Below are 17945 nucleotides of genomic sequence, written 5' to 3'. Positions count from 1 at the left end.
TACAGCTAAAAATTCAACCTTGTAAAAGTTTACATAGCAGACAGGCTGACTTACTGTGTCAGGAAATACCTTTGTCTTGAGATTTACCATAAGCTTCAAAATAGGGTAGAAATATATATATATATATATATATATATGGCGTCTATTAAGAGGGAGCAACAGTATCTTCTCATCTAAAAGTTCTCCAGGCGCGTTCCGCAACAGATTTGTTAACTCGCACGACCTCCAGCTGGACAGTGTTGGTTAAACAATCTCATTTAGCTGGTGGCTAAGACTGTAACAGTCCTGTTACTGCGTGATTGGATTCTAAACTGCAGCTCAATTCGGGAAGTGTTTGATCTTGGAAATAACACAGTATAAACCATCTTTTAAAAAATGAAATAGACATCTGTAGGTCTTCAGCTAGCCTAGACTTGGTATGTAGACAGAACCAACAACAAAACAGGGTTAACCTACCGTTAAGGATTGTTAGTAGAGAGATGTAAATGACGAAAAACAGGCAAGTTTTTACCTTGTTATGGGAGATCACGAAAGAGCATCAATGGAACTAGTATTAATTGAATGTGGATGAATTTAACTGACACCATGATCACCTTGTCTCAGTTTGACAGGAGCCTGAAATCACTATTCTGTGCTGTTGAGGAACCCTGCTCCTTCCACTATATAACTCTCAGTCTGTGGCTTCCTGCTGCCTCCATTCCCCTCCTCACATCATGTCACTGCCCCTGTCACATGCAGCCCTGTCCTCACTAACACATCACTCATCTCCTGATATACTCTGTGCTGCTGGGGACCCTGCTCCTTCCACTATATAACTCTCAGTCTGTGACTTCCTGCTGCCTCCATTCCCCTCCTCACATCATGTCACTGCCCCTGTCACATGCAGCCCTGTCCTCACCAACACATCACTCATCTCCTGATATACTCTGTGCTGCTGGGGACCCTGCTCCTTCCACTATATAACTCTCAGTCTGTGGCTTCCTGCTGCCTCCATTCCCCTCCTCACATCATGTCACTGCCCCTGTCACATGCAGCCCTGTCCTCACTAACACATCACTCATCTCCTGATATACTCTGTGCTGCTGGGGACCCTGCTCCTTCCACTATATAACTCTCAGTCTGTGACTTCCTGCTGCCTCCATTCCCCTCCTCACATCATGTCACTGCCCCTGTCACATGCAGCCCTGTCCTCACTAACACATCACTCATCTCCTGATATACTCTGTGCTGCTGGGGCCCTGCTCCTTCCACTATATAACTCTCAGTCTGTGGCTTCCTGCTGCCTCCATTCCCCTCCTCACATCATGTCACTGCCCCTGTCACATGCAGCCCTGTCCTCACTGACACATCACTCATCTCCTGATATACTCTGTGCTGCTGGATACCCTGCTCCTTCCACTATATAACTCTGTCTGTGACTTCCTGCTGCCTCCATTCCCCTCCTCACATCATGTCACTGCCCCTGTCACATGCAGCTCTGTCCTCACTAACACATCACTCCTCTCCTGATATACTATGTGCTGCTGGGGGAGCCTGCTCCTCCCACTATATAACTCTCAGTATGTGGCTTCCTGCTGCCTCCATTCCCCTCCTCACATCATGTCACACTAGTGGGCAGGTCAGCTCCCACATGCTCAGTACCCACCAGCTTACCTACGCACATCTTGCCGTCGGAATCCAGATCTAACTCCTCCGGACAAAAGCACACGGGGCCTGTACTGCTGTGACTACATTCGTGAGAACAGCCACCATTGTTTACTTCACAACTGTTAATTATCTCCATTTCGATCCCTGGAATAGAAAAAACAAAATATACAATTTTCCAAAGTATAAGATCATACAAGCCCCTACTCCTGGGTGTGGATTATAGCCATCATTACATGACACTGATGCACAGTTGTGGTACTTACTAACATGGGGCCTGATTCATTAAGGATCTTAACTTGAGAAACTTCTTATTTCAGTCTCTTGGACAAAACCATGTTGCAATGCAAGAGGTGCAAAGTTGGATTTTGTTTTGCACATAAGTTAAATACTGCCTGTTTTTTCATGTAGCACACAAATACTTGATAGCTTATTTGTACACTGAAATTTACAATTGATATTTGTGTGCTACATGAAAAAACAGTCAGTATTTAACTTATGTGCAAAACAAAATCCTACTTTGCACCCCTTGCATTGTAACATGGTTTTGTCCAGGAGACTGAAATAAGAAGTTTCTCAAGTTAAGATCCTTAATGAATCAGGCCCATAGACTTTACTCTGGTAGAGGGGAGGACTACAAGTGACAACAGTACAGGTATTATACAGATACGCGATCGCCCTGAGGGCCATCGCAGTACATGGTTTCCTTAAATGGAACACTATAGAGTCCAGGGGTTCTCCACACTGGATGGGAAAAACAGCTTTTACATAGGCGGGATATCTGGATAATGCTCCTCTCGCAGGAATCACCACAGATATCCTTATGGTTGAAGGACCAGATAACCACCAACTCTCCTAAAGTTTGGTCAGCAGTCGTTCTTCTACCATTAACCCTTTCTTCACTAGGCCAAGTAATTCTAGGATCCACATTAACGGAACACATCCAAGTATTACTTAGAACCCTCAGTTTACATTTGTATAACACATAGAAACTGACCAATGACAACACTAAACAGATTATATATGCAAACGACATTCAGAGCTCTTTAAACCCTATTCCCATGAGAATTAGGGAAGGGGCATTTGGGTGGATGGAGAAGGACATAGATTACCAATTGTCCAGACATGACCTGTGTATGCTGTGAGTTGCTTAACAGACAAGATCATTTGAAGAAGTAACATTTTAACCTATAAGTCATTATGGCAACAAGGCGTAATTAAATGCTAGATCAGATTTAAATAATATCGGAGGATTTGATTGAAGCTAGGACACTACCCTTGTTACCTGATCCAAATTTAAAATTTATCACCAAATCTGCAAAATCATTTTCTATTTGAGCAGCCTGCAGGTGTCTCTGTCGCCAGCAGGTGTCGCTGTCTCCACCATCGTCCATGGAGAGCATCATCTGCATGCTTCCATTAGATGGCAACTGCAACAGTGACACCTACAGGGGAGAGTGCAGATTTCCATTACACACAAAACATTATTTTTCTAACTATATTGCAAAATGAATGACTAAATACATCATATTTGAAATTTCGATTTTAACAGGATGAACGGTGAGCCTGTCCTGAGTTAGATTTCATTCTATCCTCATCATATATGACAAAACGTTTCCTTTCCACTGTGACTGTCATTCGGTGTCCCAGTTCATCACATCCCACTTACTGTTCAGTGATCTTCACAGTGTTAGACATAACACACACCATAGTTAAAGCCACCAGCTGGGTGATCGGGAGAGAATTTAGAACGCTAATGTGATTTGGCAAACGGTTAGAGAAATATAATTATATCTGGTCTGACAGTTCTAGCGGAATATAAACATATGCGCACAGACAGCTTTGATGTGACGTGAATTGTCTATGATAAGAAGTGTTAGCAGTTATCAGGGAATAAAATAAATTCATTGACCAAAGTTCTTCATAGTGTGCAGACATAGGCAGATCGCCCGAAACATAGAACGGCAGCAAAATCTACAAATGACAATTAATATATGAATAGCTTTCTATGTAAAACGGGTCAAAACTGAACATATGCAACAATGGCTGCTGAATATCCAGTAAGGTAATACATATTCAATTATAATCTTAGTTTAGACGTAAAGTAAGAACGGGTAATATTTGTTATGGACGAAGATTTACTTGGTGTAAGGATCGTTGAGGCTATTTTTACCATTATTATTACCAATTATTTATATAGCGCCACTAATTCCGCAGCGCTGTACAGAGAACTCACTCACATCAGTCCCTGCCGCATTGGAGCTTACAGTCTAAATTCCCTAACACAGACAGAAAGACACAAACACACAAACTAGGGTCAATTTGTTAGCAGTATGTTTTTGGAGCGTGGGAGGAAACCAGAGCACCCGGAGGAAACCCACGCAAACACAGGGAGAACATACAAACTCCACACAGATAAGGCCATGGTCGGGAATCGAACTCATGACCCCAGCGCTGTGAGGCAGAAGTGCTAACCACTGAGCCACCGTGCTACCATGTGGGCAAACTATGTATAGACATAAGGCTTTAAGGGGCAGCATATAGAAAGGTTTGCTACCCATTTACGCAGCAGGGGATGATGAATAGCTGGATATAAGGGTTACGTAATTAAAAATTTAGGGTATATTAAATCACAATGCATAAGGTTTAAAGTTCAGTAATAGAATTTGTACACACCAATTATATAACGCTGCTATATATCCTGATCTGTAAAGCTCACCATCCAGTAATAAGATGTAAAATATCACTTAGCCCTAAATTTAGATAGGACATGGTTGTCGATTGTATTTTCTTAAATATCTCCCACCTGAGAACACACGGAGGCAAATAGCTGTGACAAAAGAAAATAAACTGTAATTGTGTCTTTCTGGCAATAAGACGACACCAAATATTTCACAGCCAAATCAGAGATTGGATGCAGATGTCAGAGACGTCTGTTCTACTCAAGTACAAACGCTCCCCCCCCCCCCCCCATGGAACACTTACTGTAGCACTGTTTTCCATCAGCTCCCAATTCATACCCCGGACTGCAACCGCAGTGGAAGGAACCTCGAGTATTGAGACAGCTGTGTGCACACATGGCTACTCCAGTCACGCATTCATTAATGTCTTTAAAAAGAAGGTGGGGGGACATGGGAGACATTATTAAATGTGAAAACAGGGTACTGAAGCAAAAAAAAAAAACCACAAAAAAACAATTCTGCCAAGAAAATCATTCTCTGGATGTGCAGGGAAAGTTTCAGGACTAAACGCTCTCTCGACACTCTAAATGGACTTATTAATTCCTGGTTACACAGTTACAATCCACCTCCTACTACGAAGGTCCAATTAATCGTCCGCTGTGAAATAAACTGGCTGAGCAGACAGCCGCATAAAACCCAAAATTTAGATCGCCTTACAATCCCTGGAATGTTGGTTTAATAGTATTGTATTTTCATCTGCCTGGTTTACAGCCGCTGTAACCAGCCCCTAATGGATTTACATTAACAGCGGAGGCTTAAACTGAGCAGATCATACATGGGCATTGTAAATGGATAACAAGACGAACAAAAATAATAGGTTTACTTCAAAAACGGGCAGACTGGTTTATTTAAGATCTCTATATGGCTATAGTAATGGCTGTTTTTACACTCTGATTGTTTTTTATATTTTTTGTTAGGGGGAGGGGGGGTCTATACTATTATTCAGTAGTAAGCTGTTACAGTACCCTGCTGATTATCACATGGATTTTGTTTAGTTTCTTTAAAGGGGTTGTCAGACTTTGGGACTGGAATTTTTCACAGTACCCCCTCCCCTTACCCATACTAGAACAATGATGGGTGCACCTGGGATACTAACATTTGTAAAAATTCAGTTGACCCTAGAAATTCAGTCAGCTGAGGTTCGGCCTTAGCACCAGAGGATGTGAGGGATGTGTTGTATCTAGTGCCTAACTTGAAGATATTTATAGAAATCACGGGCAGGAATATCATATTTAGCTTGTAGTTGAGAAAAGGGGGAAAGAGACCCTCCTTTCAAAAGATCCTGTATTCGTCTAGCACCCTGCCTGTACCAAAGGTCAAGGTGGAGGTCTGGACTGGTAGGTTGTCAATTTAGGAGTGGCTAAGCCACCTCTTATTTTGGATCTAAACATTCGTTCTCTAGAGAGCCTAGGCCTCCTATTGTTCCAGATGAAGCTAAACACAATAGTATAAAACTTCTTGAGGAGGGACATAGGAACTAAGTAGGGGATGGAGCGAAACAAATGCAGGATCTTCGGGAGCAGCACCATCTTCTACCCATCCAAGATATCTCAAAGTTTACCCATGACTTTGTAAGTTTATCAAACTGGATCAACAATGGCTGGTAGTTACAATGGATAACTAGATTAGGGTCCATAGGTATACGTATGCCTAAGTATGTCATGTGGAGGGGACACCATTGGAATTTATAAAGCGATTTTAAAGACTTCATAGCATCCTGCATGAGGGCCACCCCCAAAACCTCTGTTTTGGCAGAAGATTTTTAATGGGGGCGGTCAAAATGCACATTGTAATGCTGTTATTATCTGAAAAGTTTTTTTTTTCTTGGTAATACCTAAAATGTGAATAAAATAATAATAATAGCAAGGGTTAAAATACACTAAAAGAAATCATTGCTTGGGGTTGGAGTTTATTGTGCATTTTTAGTGTATAACGTTACAAATAGTATGTTTTATATATAAAATATAACTGCATTTCCCGGTGGGTACATCTATACTCCATTGGGAACATCTCATTTTGTGAGCAGAGGGGGAAAACAGAAAACTAACACTAGAAAACACAACAGCTTTTCTGAGCTGAACAAAGACCCCAGAGAGAAAACATTTTACGGACCAGTAGTTTCCATGACCCACGGGGGTGTTCTGTCAAACGAATCCAGATGTTTATATTTAAACCTTATTTATTAAAGGAGCACAAGCCTGGTACTGTACCTTCACACGCCTTGCCATCGTCTGCCAGCCTATATCCAGGGTGACAGGTACATTTAACGCCTGCGCCATCGTTGGTACATTGTTGCATGCAGCCCCCGTTCCTCGTTGCACAAGGGTTGCTCACTGTAAACACACAATGAAATGATTAAAGAGGCATTTGCTGCAAACATGAAACTATTCTGTGGCTGCCGGTGGAATATTGATGTCAAAAGTAATTTGAAAGAACAGTAGATAAAGTTAAAAATGTGCCATTAATAAAAGTTGGAAAGCAACGTAAAAAATTGCCTGTGGTCTCGTGGATTAACCCTGTTTCCTATTAATGAAGCAACACAAAATACAGTTCTGCAAAAGCATGGAAAGGACACTGCAGAACTGATAAGTGTACCAGGCGCCTACACACCGTGGAGGCTGCCATTATGTGGGTTATACAGTGTGCCTGTCTGGGTGATGCCACTAGTTTACTAGTGATATGAACCCAATTGGTTTAGCCCATAAAATGGCTGCCTCCACCATGTGTAGGTGACTTTAGAGTATGAAATTATACTATCCTAATAAGATGTGTCAGAAAGGAGTATTGGAGGATCACCTGAAGAGCAAAATAAAATAAACCTATATATGTCCCACCTATATATGTAACATTATGTCCCTGCACTGAGTCCTGGATGACTTATGGATTTAAAAGTAAACGTAAACACAACCCCCTTCATCAGCCACTGACAATAGCGAAGTGTGGGCCGTGTCAGGGATAGGCCGAGGAGCGGGCGCCGTCTCAGGGATGGGCCGGGCAGTGTGGGCTGTGTCAGTGCAGGGCTGGGGAGTGTGAGCCGAGTCAGGGATGGGCCGGGGTGTGTGGGCTGCGACAGTGCAAGGCCGGGGGGTGTGGGCGGCGACAGTGCAAGGCCGGGGGGTGTCGGCGGCGACAGTGCAAGGCCGGGGGGTGTGGGCGGCGACAGTGCAAGGCCGGGGGGTGTGGGCGACGACAGTGCAAGGCCGGGGGGTGTGGGCGGCGACAGTGCAAGGCCGGGGGGTGTGGGCGGCGACAGTGCAAGGCCAGGGGGTATGGGCCGCGACAGTGCAAGGCCAGGGGGTATGGGCCGCGACAGTGCAAGGCCAGGGGGTATGGGCCGCGACAGTGCAAGGCCAGGGGGTATGGGCCGCGACAGTGCAAGGCCAGGGGGTGTGGGCCGCGACAGTGCAAGGCCAGGGAGTGTGGGCCGCGACAGTGCAAGGCCAGGGAGTGTGGGCCGCGACAGTGCAAGGCCAGGGAGTGTGGGCCGCGACAGTGCAAGACCAGGGAGTGTGGGCCGCGACAGTGCAAGACCAGGGAGTGTGGGCCGCGACAGTGCAAGGCCAGGGAGTGTGGGCCGCGACAGTGCAAGGCCAGGGAGTGTGGGCCGCGACAGTGCAAGGCCGGGGAGTGTGGGTCGCGCCAGGGATAGGACAGGCAGTGTGGGCTGTATAGTTACTGATTAAGGTTAACAAAAGGACTCAGTGTCTTCTGAGTACCCTGGCCTTCATGTTGGTGTGTGTGCCTGCGGGGGGGCAATTAGACCGTAAACCTGAGAAAGCGTTCTAACTGTACAGTGCTAGAGTCATTTAAATAAAAGTTTATAACGATAATAATGATCTTTGCAATTAATCGTGGGTCTCTTGCAGCATGTGAATACCACTCACTTACATTCACAGTGTTTCCCATCTTCTTTGAGCTGATAATTGCTCCTGCAGCGACACTGGTAATGCGCCACGGTAATCTGTACGCAGTCATGTTCACAGCCGCCGTTCCCCATGGAACAGGAGTACAGAGCTGAGTAACAAAAGCAAAGAGACAGCAATGTAGTAAACACGCACTCATGTTTTATTATCACAAGATGACAATGTAAATAAAAATATAGGGGGCGCAGTTGTTACTTAAAGTTGTGTAAAATTTCACGTAGACCACAAACAACGGTTGTTGTTTTTTTTTGTTTTTATGCACGTATGTTGCATTGCAGTAGGGGCGATACACTGATTTACCTGTTCACAATATCACACTTGTTAAAAAATATGTTGTCCATTTATTTGACAAGCGAGTTAAAGGGACACTATAAATGTTTGTTAAGCTTAAAGATACAACTCTACACAAAAAGATTAGTATTTACAATTTTATTGTTGAAATAAATGTCCATAAATTGTAGAACTGCAGGTGTTAGTGCTAGAGATGTTCCCGTCAGAGTAATAATGTAGCATTATTAATAGTGCAGTCTACAGGTTATTTAGCCCACATTTTCCTCACAGCACTGGGGTTATGAGTTCAATTCCCGACCATGGCCTTATCTGTGTGGAGTTTGTATGTTCTCCCCGTGTTTGCGTGGGTTTCCTCCGGGTGCTCTGGTTTCCTCCCACACTCCAAAAACATACTGGTTATTAGTATAAACTAGTATGTTTTTGGAGTTTGGGAGGAAACCGGAGCACCTGGAGGAAACCCACGCAAACACGGGGAGAACATACAAACTCCCCACAGATAAGGCCATGGTCGGGAATCGAACTCATGACCCCAGTGCTGTGAGGCAGAAGTGCTAACCACTGAGCCACAGTGCTGCCCTGTATCAACTGCCCCCTTAGGACCACAACCACTCTGCCACTATGTGCCACTACGTGTTAAAACACAAGTGACAAAACAGCAAGAACAAAAAAATAAAAGTAAACAAAATAAAAAGTTATCAGACAAAGTAAAAGTTATACAATAAAAGTGGATATTCAGACAATTCATAACACCAACACGTGCTGAGAGCTACGTGACGCACGTCAGACACCCTATTAGGATGAATAGATCCCTATGTTTTTCTGTTTCATATCTGTTGTACAAACATGCACTTGTCTTAGCTGCCTCAGACCGTTGTTGCAGCATGGTGTCAGCTAATATTATTGGAATGATTATGAATGTTAGTTTTGCTGATTACAACAGACCTAAAACATGTCTGGGAGTGTTACTCTGTGCTACAGTACTGCCAGGGAGATTAGGAATGTATAAATACATCACCCTGTGTAACCCCTTACTTCCAATCCGCTACGTGCACCTCTCACACTAAACAAAACACGGAGACCATCATCACATATTCCGGAGTGGGGGCGTGGTGGGAGGGGAACAGGGCAAATTGCATAATTTTGGCCCCACCTCCAGTGACAAAAAATTATAATTTTGTTGCGGAGGCGGGGGTCAAAATGACAATTCACAGTAAGTCGCGTCATTTTGCCTCTCGACGGGCGGGATGCGGGAGGCTTGCCTGGATTATGTACCTGGAATTCGGGAGTCTCCCGGACAGTCTGGGAGAGTAGACAAGTATGCGCCATCTCCGTCCCAGTCGCAATTTGCGACATGGCATGGCAGGGAGCGAAACGCGTCATTAAGCCCCACCTTCGCCAGGAACCGGAGAGAGTTCCTGCTCTTTCGGGAGTCCCCGGAATTAGGAAGCCTCCTGGACATCCCAGGAGAGTAGGCAGCAGTTAACACTGCCCACTAACGCTATGCTTCTGGGGATAGATGCACAGACTTTGTATACAACAATACAGACCAATTCTCCTAACGGTGATTAGCTGCGAAGCCAATGTTATTATGTATTATTATTATACAAAATGCATTCCATTCTAGAACAGCTAATAGGGACCAGAAGTGGATTTTGGACAAAGCACATTGTGATCTAAATATATTCCTGCTGGCCGAGTGCCACATCTATTCTCATTTACCCAACGTTACACTGCTTCTGTCATGGGACTAACAAAACCTCACTGTGAGCAACTCATTGGAGAAATTAGTCATTCACAATTGTTTATTTTATAGTAGTAAACACCATCACAGAGCCACAAATGCTTCTCAAATGCTTTTTAAACGATTATGCGGTAATACTGAGAGCAATCACTGGCTTAACAAAGGTTACTGCAGCACATTAGTGAGAAGCCATCAATGCTCTGCTTCACTGAGACTGTATCAGCCTTCGTCCTCAGTCACAGAGCTAGGGCTCTAATTATTAGAATGGGAAAAGCACCATTTCAGACGTCAACTGGTGCAAAGTCCACTATATAACTCAGTCTGTGACTTCCTGCTGCCTCCATTCCCCTCCTCACATCATGTCACTGCCCCTGTCACATGCAGCCCTGTCCTCACTAACACATCCCTCATCTCCTGATATACTCTGTGCTGCTGGGGACCCTGCTCCTTCCACTATATAACTCTCAGTCTGTGGCTTCCTGCTGCCTCCATTCCCCTCCTCACATCATGTCACTGCCCCTGTCACATGCAGCCCTGTCCTCACTAACACATCACTCATCTCCTGATATACTCTGTGCTGCTGGGGGACCCTGCTCCTTCCACTATATAACTCTCAGTCTGTGACTTCCTGCTGCCTCCATTCCCCTCCTCACATCATGTCACTGCCCCTGTCACATGCAGCTCTGTCCTCACTAACACATCACTCATCTCCTGATATACTCTGTGCTGCTGGAGGACCCTGCTCCTTCCACTATATAACTCTCAGTCTGTGACTTCCTGCTGCCTCCATTCCCCTCCTCACATCATGTCACTGCCCCTGTCACATGCAGCCCTGTCCTCACTAACACATCACTCATCTTCTGATATACTCTGTGCTGCGGGAGGACCCTGCTCCTTCCACTATATAACTCTCAGTCTGTGGCTTCCTGCTGCCTCCATTCCCCTCCTCACATCATGTCACTGCCCCTGTCACATGCAGCTCTGTCCTCAATGACACGATCATAGGACTGGACAGGTTACCTCCCACATGATCAGCTCATCTCCTGCTGCTGCGACCCTGCTCATGTGATTTGTGACCATGTGCACATCAAATATCTGCTATGAATGGAACTAAATCTACACACATTGCAGCTGCCTCTGCCAGAAATCATTTGCTTGGGACACACTTTGTGTTTTTGTTCACATCATGATTGTATTTTCTCAGACAGCAGTTGCCAGAACTTTAAAACTTACACATGTCTGGCAATCATATACTTACTGATTTACCTAGATCTGTGTCTGCATGAGCGTCTGTCTCTCCAGTAAAAGTATGCGTTATATACTATGGTCTTCGAATATACAAGGCTCAAATAACTGGCATTATAATACAATAACAACTTTTTAAGTTGCTGAAGATTTTTTTAAATAAAAATATACACTTTTTATTGAGCCCTCAGACTTATTTATTAATTTGACAACCTTTGATGCTCGACTACCTAAGGGAGTTGGGGGGGGGGGAGGGGGTCTGTGCTGTAGGCGGGTATGAAACCATCATATATTTTTAGGATTTTCCAGATCTGGAATGCCCCCAATCATACAAGCTCCTAAACCAATCACTCAAGCTGTACAATAGTTAGAGGTTACTGGCCGATGAATACATGAGCAGGGCTTCGATTAGAAGATGGAGAAAAGGACAATGGCTCACTATTGATTGGTAAACGGTGAATGCAGACTTATTAGTATCTTACAGAAGTCACTTCAAACCCTGCAACAATAATATGTATCATTGATTTACCTCTTAAATATTTACATTAGACAGATACAAAGGGACAATAATGCTCCTCTCACTGTCCTTACTAAATACATAGAATACATTTCAAATATAGACCACGTATGAATCAATGTCCCCATCTGTTATAGCCCAATTATCAGATTACTGGATTTGTACACTAGAATACAATTAAGCTGCCAGGTATAAATGAATACTGTGGAGCAATAATTAACTGAGAAATGTGTTCTAGGGAAAGTGAAACCAGATGTATGAAAATAACGTACAGCAGATTACAGATCTACGCTGCCTATGTTTAAACAGAATACATAGAGTTGGTTGTGACCTAAAGTCCACTAACATTCCTAAATGGCACATTAGTGGCCTGATTCCTTAAGGAAAGCAGAAAAAAAGGAGTAAATTTGCTCATAGACAAACCATGTTACAATGCAAGGGGTGCAAATTAGTTATTCATTTTGCACGTAAGGACAATACTGTCTGTATTTCATGTATCACACAAATACTTGATAGATTTATTTTTATACTGAAATGTAAAGTTGATCTAGGACTTGCCCTACCCCAACTATAAATCTGCCATCACATTTTAAATTTACCTCCCCCTCCAATGCAACATGGTTTTCCCAAATTACAAAGTTACTCCCTTTTCTTTTCTTTACCTAAATAAATCAGACCCTACATGTTTTATTTAGTGTGGGGAAGTATTACTACTATGATCACTTACTCTATTAGCAAAATGTTGCATTATGAAATCCATAGTAAGATAATCACTGCAAATGTTAAAGAATGAATGGAAAGACCATGCAAAATAAAACGAATATTCGTATTCCCCAAATCATGATTTACAAATTATCGTTATCTTTTTTTGACACCCTCTTTCACAACACAAAAAATAAGCATATAAAAGTTATTTTTAACCTATCTACTTGTGAGCTGGAGAATTCAGCAGATGTTTCACCTTCTGTGCCTTCACTATCCACTACAAAGGGTTATGTACAAAATGTTAGTTTTTGTTACGCTGCTGCGCCAATGCCGCTGCGCCAATGCCGCTGCGCTCTAACCCTTAGCGCTGCGTAGAAGAGGATAAGTCTGTACATAGTTTATCGACAGTAAGTAGAGCTCCCATGCGAGACACACAGATAAGGCCATGGTTGGGAATATAACTCATGACCCCAGCGCTGTGAGACAGAAGTGCTAACCACTGAGCCACCGTGCTGCCCCCCAGTTTAATGGGTCAAAACAAAAGGGAAATTCAAGGGTGAAAATAATTTTGCTTTATTGTTGAATGCAAGTAAAACACTGCTTTATGTTTTCATGTGGGACACAGATAATGCAGCTTTATTTTAACACTGCAAATTAGACTTAGCACATTCTACATTTGCCCCCCTGCAGCGCTATATGTTTTTATCAAGGTGCAAAATACTGGATTTAGTCCTGATTCTAAATCTGGCCCTAAATCTCTTATAATGGCGATGACAAGAGCAGCTGACAGAGGCTAGAGGAACGTTCCTCAATCATCCCAGGGGAAGCTCCCAGGGCACAGGTGTGACCAGATTCTTAATAATACCTATAGCTGGAAGATAAATTCCTGTAATCAGGGAAAATGGACAGATACAAATATGCAATTAGCGGAGATGTTTACCGCCAGCTTTGCAGCTTGGCTCCAGCGATTTACACTTTAATTGACCATAATCCTCTGCAGTTATTCTTGCCAGCGAGGAATTTCTGCATGTCTTAGCCATGTTACAAAAAAAACAAAAATAATGTGCACAAAATTAACCTATACAGCAAATATCTACCTCTTCCCCCCAATAACCGGGTAGAGTTATAGATGGCACTTTGCATGACAACGTTCTGGTCATTCTCCAGACCTTGGAAGGCGTTCAGCGGAACAGATTCCATTGACAAGGAACGACACACTAAAGGAATGACATCTGTCGGTGCTGTGGCTGCCAAGCAGGGTCTAACTACGTCCCCCCGGCAGATTGCTGCACACTCGGAAGCTGGAGAGAGTCGTTCCATAATGACGGCAACAAAGGAACGCTGAGGAAATTTAATGTGATGATTTCATGAGTGTGCTTGCCAGCGCAATTAGAGAGTTTTGTTGCTGTTTCTGCACGCCTGACTGGCCGATCACTCGCTCTGACTGATCTCACAGCAGACTCGGCAGCAGAGGGCGCCACAGAGCAATGCCCACGTTAATCGAGAATCAGACAGGGGATATATTTAGTTAAGAGTTATCGCAACTACCCCAAACCCAGAGGAGTAATGTGTGGCTTTTATTTTGTATTCAATCAGTTACACTAAAATTGTTTGTACCACATACAGGATTGGGATTCAGCAGTACAGACACCGGCCTAATGTGGTACTACTCAAACTTTTTTATTTACTTTTAATCACTTTAGCGGCCAGTGTGCTGTTGCTATATAAAACATCTGTAAAATCTATCAAATCTGACCATCAGGAGACCACAAAAATAGATTCTGAAACCCGACCTGGGGTCTAGTGATGTTTGATGAGGTTTCAAAGTGGTTCCCAAGTTTAAAAAAAAACTGTTTAAAAGCTGGGGGGAAAAAACGGTTTTATATACAATAAAATGTATCCATTTAGTTTCAAACCGGCAACAGTTTATAATTTATTCTAATGTCATTAAGAACGGCGAACTTCAAAACGCAAATTTGTACTTTGAACACGAGATCGAGGTTTGGCGTGGGAGGGCAGTGCAGCCAGACCAGATTAAACCGGGCCAATCGTACCGCACAGAGGTCGGAGGCCCTCAAATGGACACATTTCATCCACTTTCAAAACGGTTCAAATTGTTCCAGCATCTCATAGACTGTGGCCCGGATTTATCAATACTCCGGCCTACAAGTAGGATTTTTCTATCTAAAAGAATCACTTATCGCGGCAATTTACAAAAACATATCGCCAGGGCCTCCAAGCGACACTCACCTGCTTCGGCGATACCGGCAAAGGTTAACTTTGCGATGTGTTATTAGTGTAATCCCTTCACGTACAGGGCGAAGCAAAAAAAAAGCAGGTGTCTTCTCCAACAATTGGCCTTTTCACCCATTGATAGCCCCTAAATCCCTTCCATGATCTCCTTCTCTTCTCGTTCTACACATTGGCAAAGTTACTGAACATGATCTCAGTTCATCATTTATTTATATAGCGCCACTAATTCCGCAGCGCTGTACAGAGAACTCACTCACATCAGTCCGTGCACCACTGGAGCTTACAGTCTAAATTCCCTAATATACACACACACAGAGACAGACACACATACAAACTCCACAGAGATAAGGCCATGGTCGGGAATTGAACTCATGACCACACAGCTGTGAGGCAGAAGTGCTAACCACTTTTACCACTTATACTAAGCTCTAGCACCACAAATTATATCCAGCATACAGATAAAGAGAAGTGTTACTATGTAACAAACCATACATACACAAATAATGCAGAATATTACATCCATGATTACGTGAGATGTGGTAATGTGCAGTAGAAACAGAACAACAACAATTACTGAAACCTGCTTCCGTCTTACTAGACAAGAGAAGTGTTACTGAGCAACTGCTCAATACCAAATGTACATTCTGAGCGATATATCTTTAAATTCCGGTTTTATCAAGTAAAAGAAACTGCTTACTAAGCATTAACGTAGATCTGTGACATAAACCGTGCAAATCACATCCGTTTTTTGTTTTTACTCAACTGTCCTTTAAAACAACATTCCTTAATCTAATCTTACCAGACACAGCCTTAACAAAACTACAGCTCCCAGCATGCCCTGCTGCTCCCAGCATGCCCTGCTGCCACAAGCAGAGAACCTACCTGCCTGCTTCTGCTCTAGAATAAGTTGGGAATTGTTATCATAAAAAGATCTAATAGTCACGGTAATGGTATTTAAAAACAAATACCTATACTACGCATAAAATATTTGCAAGCAATTAGATAAATTGGTGTATTGCTTCAGAGGAAGCGTTTTTATGAGCAAAGACTTGTACATTTTCCAAACAGTATGTGAGGAAGAGCCCAGCATGATGCTAAAGGGATACAATGAGATAATAACCAGGAATGTACCGCTGGATAATGATTACTTACCAATGCACGACCTGCTGTCTGAGTGCAGGCGGAAGCCTGACTTGCACTCGCAGCGGTATGACCCGGGGGTGTTGACGCACTGTTGTTGGCACCCTCCGTTATGGACTTGGCATTCGTCGACATCTAGAAGAGAAGGAGAAAGGACGGTATAATAATAGTTTGGTGATAACCACTGATGTAGGTTACTCTCCGTTCATTGATACGCTGGACGTTAAAATCTAATAACCAATCCTGTCTGTTATTGTTTGAAAATAAAATAAAAAATACAGAAAAGCCAAAAGCTATTCGGCTAAATTGCAAAAATGACCGGCCAAAATGCATAGAACTATTTCCCGTTAATAGCCGTAATAAATGAGAGACATTAGAGGGCAACAAAATCCCAAATTATTTTTTAGACGACATACATTAAAAAATAAAAAGAAACTCAAACCCTTCCCCAACAGTGTAGATGTGCTTCTCTTTTTATTACCATCTATCCTCATGCACATTTCTTTCCTCTTAAGGTATTTTATTTAACCCCCCCACCCCCTCAAAAGTGACAGGAGGTGTCATGTGACAGGATGTCAGCTGTCCGCACTATTTAGGCCCCATCCAATGAGATCTCACCACCCACGTGGCCAAACTGAACATAGATCCAGTCGTTCATTGTTACAGACACCTTAATTTTGATAACCTAAGACCAGAGAAAAGGACATGTTCCCATCTATAATTAGTATACAGCAACGGCACAATTACAATTTATGTTTAAAAGTATCCAAATGTATTTGATAAATAGCATCTGTAAATGACAACATTTTTTATCCATTAACTCATTGCCCCTCCCACAATCTACTACAGACAGCTGAAGCCCCTCCCACAGACAGCTGACGCCCCTCCCACATTTCTAGGACAGTGCCCTGATGGAATCTGATGTAGGACAAAAAGTAATGAAGGAACTGCTGTGAGATCACTGGCCCCGCCCCTGTGTATGAACCCACCAATCCACACAGAGCTTTGCTATACAGCAAGACAGCCCAACTGTCAATCCGCTTGTTGCAGAAGCTCCTCCCTCCTAACATGGCAGCCTCCATAACAGAGGGTATGGTGGACATATTGAGTGAAGTGTAAACACTTCAGCTGTTTCCAGTATATTTTTCAGCTCAGTAATATAGAGCACAGGAGATATATTAAGATACCTCCCAACTTGCAAGTCACTAGCAGCAGGGGGCGTGGCTATATCATGATGGGGCGTGTCCATGTCATGGTGGGAGGGTGGCCACGCCCCAGAGGACTGCTAGTGCTGTAAAGAGTTAAGCCACATGTAGGAAGCTATCAATTGTGATTCACGTATGTATTCTTCCTATTTAAGAACATTACAAAGCAGAGATGGAACTGGTAGTAGTTCACATATTAAAAGATCTCTTCTGGAGTCTGTTAAGGTCAAGTAAGATCATCTGTTGCACAACTTCCCGAAGGCTGCCAGTCTTCCTCCTACAGAGAATCTTCTCAGTTACTTCCCGTTGTCCTGATGACATCAGGAAACGTACAGCGTTTACATTCTTTGCTGACAGTCTGTTACATAGCTCCTTAATACCCCATCTTGTATTCATTTTCCATGCCAATTTTAGATAATATCTGCAATGCTCCTGGAATGTTCTCAGGACCACAGGAAGAAACGCTTAGATAACAGCAGCAGACGTTTCGGATCTATCTCTCTATAGAATGTAACATAAGAGATATACAACCACTTACAA

At 43.2% G+C, this 17945-nt stretch overlaps 1 protein-coding gene across 2 annotated transcripts in view; it reads right to left on the bottom strand.

Annotated features, from left to right (window-relative positions):
- Positions 1-17945, bottom strand: part of MEGF6 (multiple EGF like domains 6) — a 273763-nt gene that overhangs the window by 86619 nt on the left and 169199 nt on the right. For both annotated transcript variants that reach the window (XM_075190156.1, XM_075190157.1), the window contains 5 exons: positions 16213-16335; positions 8274-8399; positions 6596-6718; positions 4630-4752; positions 1654-1791 (listed from right to left, as the gene is read on the bottom strand). In XM_075190156.1, the coding sequence (XP_075046257.1) occupies positions 1654-1791; positions 4630-4752; positions 6596-6718; positions 8274-8399; positions 16213-16335 (633 nt within the window). The remainder of the gene's footprint in view (positions 1-1653; positions 1792-4629; positions 4753-6595; positions 6719-8273; positions 8400-16212; positions 16336-17945) is intronic.

The sequence above is a fragment of the Mixophyes fleayi genome, chromosome 11 (genome assembly GCF_038048845.1).
Source record: "Mixophyes fleayi isolate aMixFle1 chromosome 11, aMixFle1.hap1, whole genome shotgun sequence".
Lineage (NCBI taxonomy): Eukaryota > Metazoa > Chordata > Amphibia > Anura > Limnodynastidae > Mixophyes > Mixophyes fleayi.
This window is presented reverse-complemented; position numbering and strand designations above follow the sequence as displayed.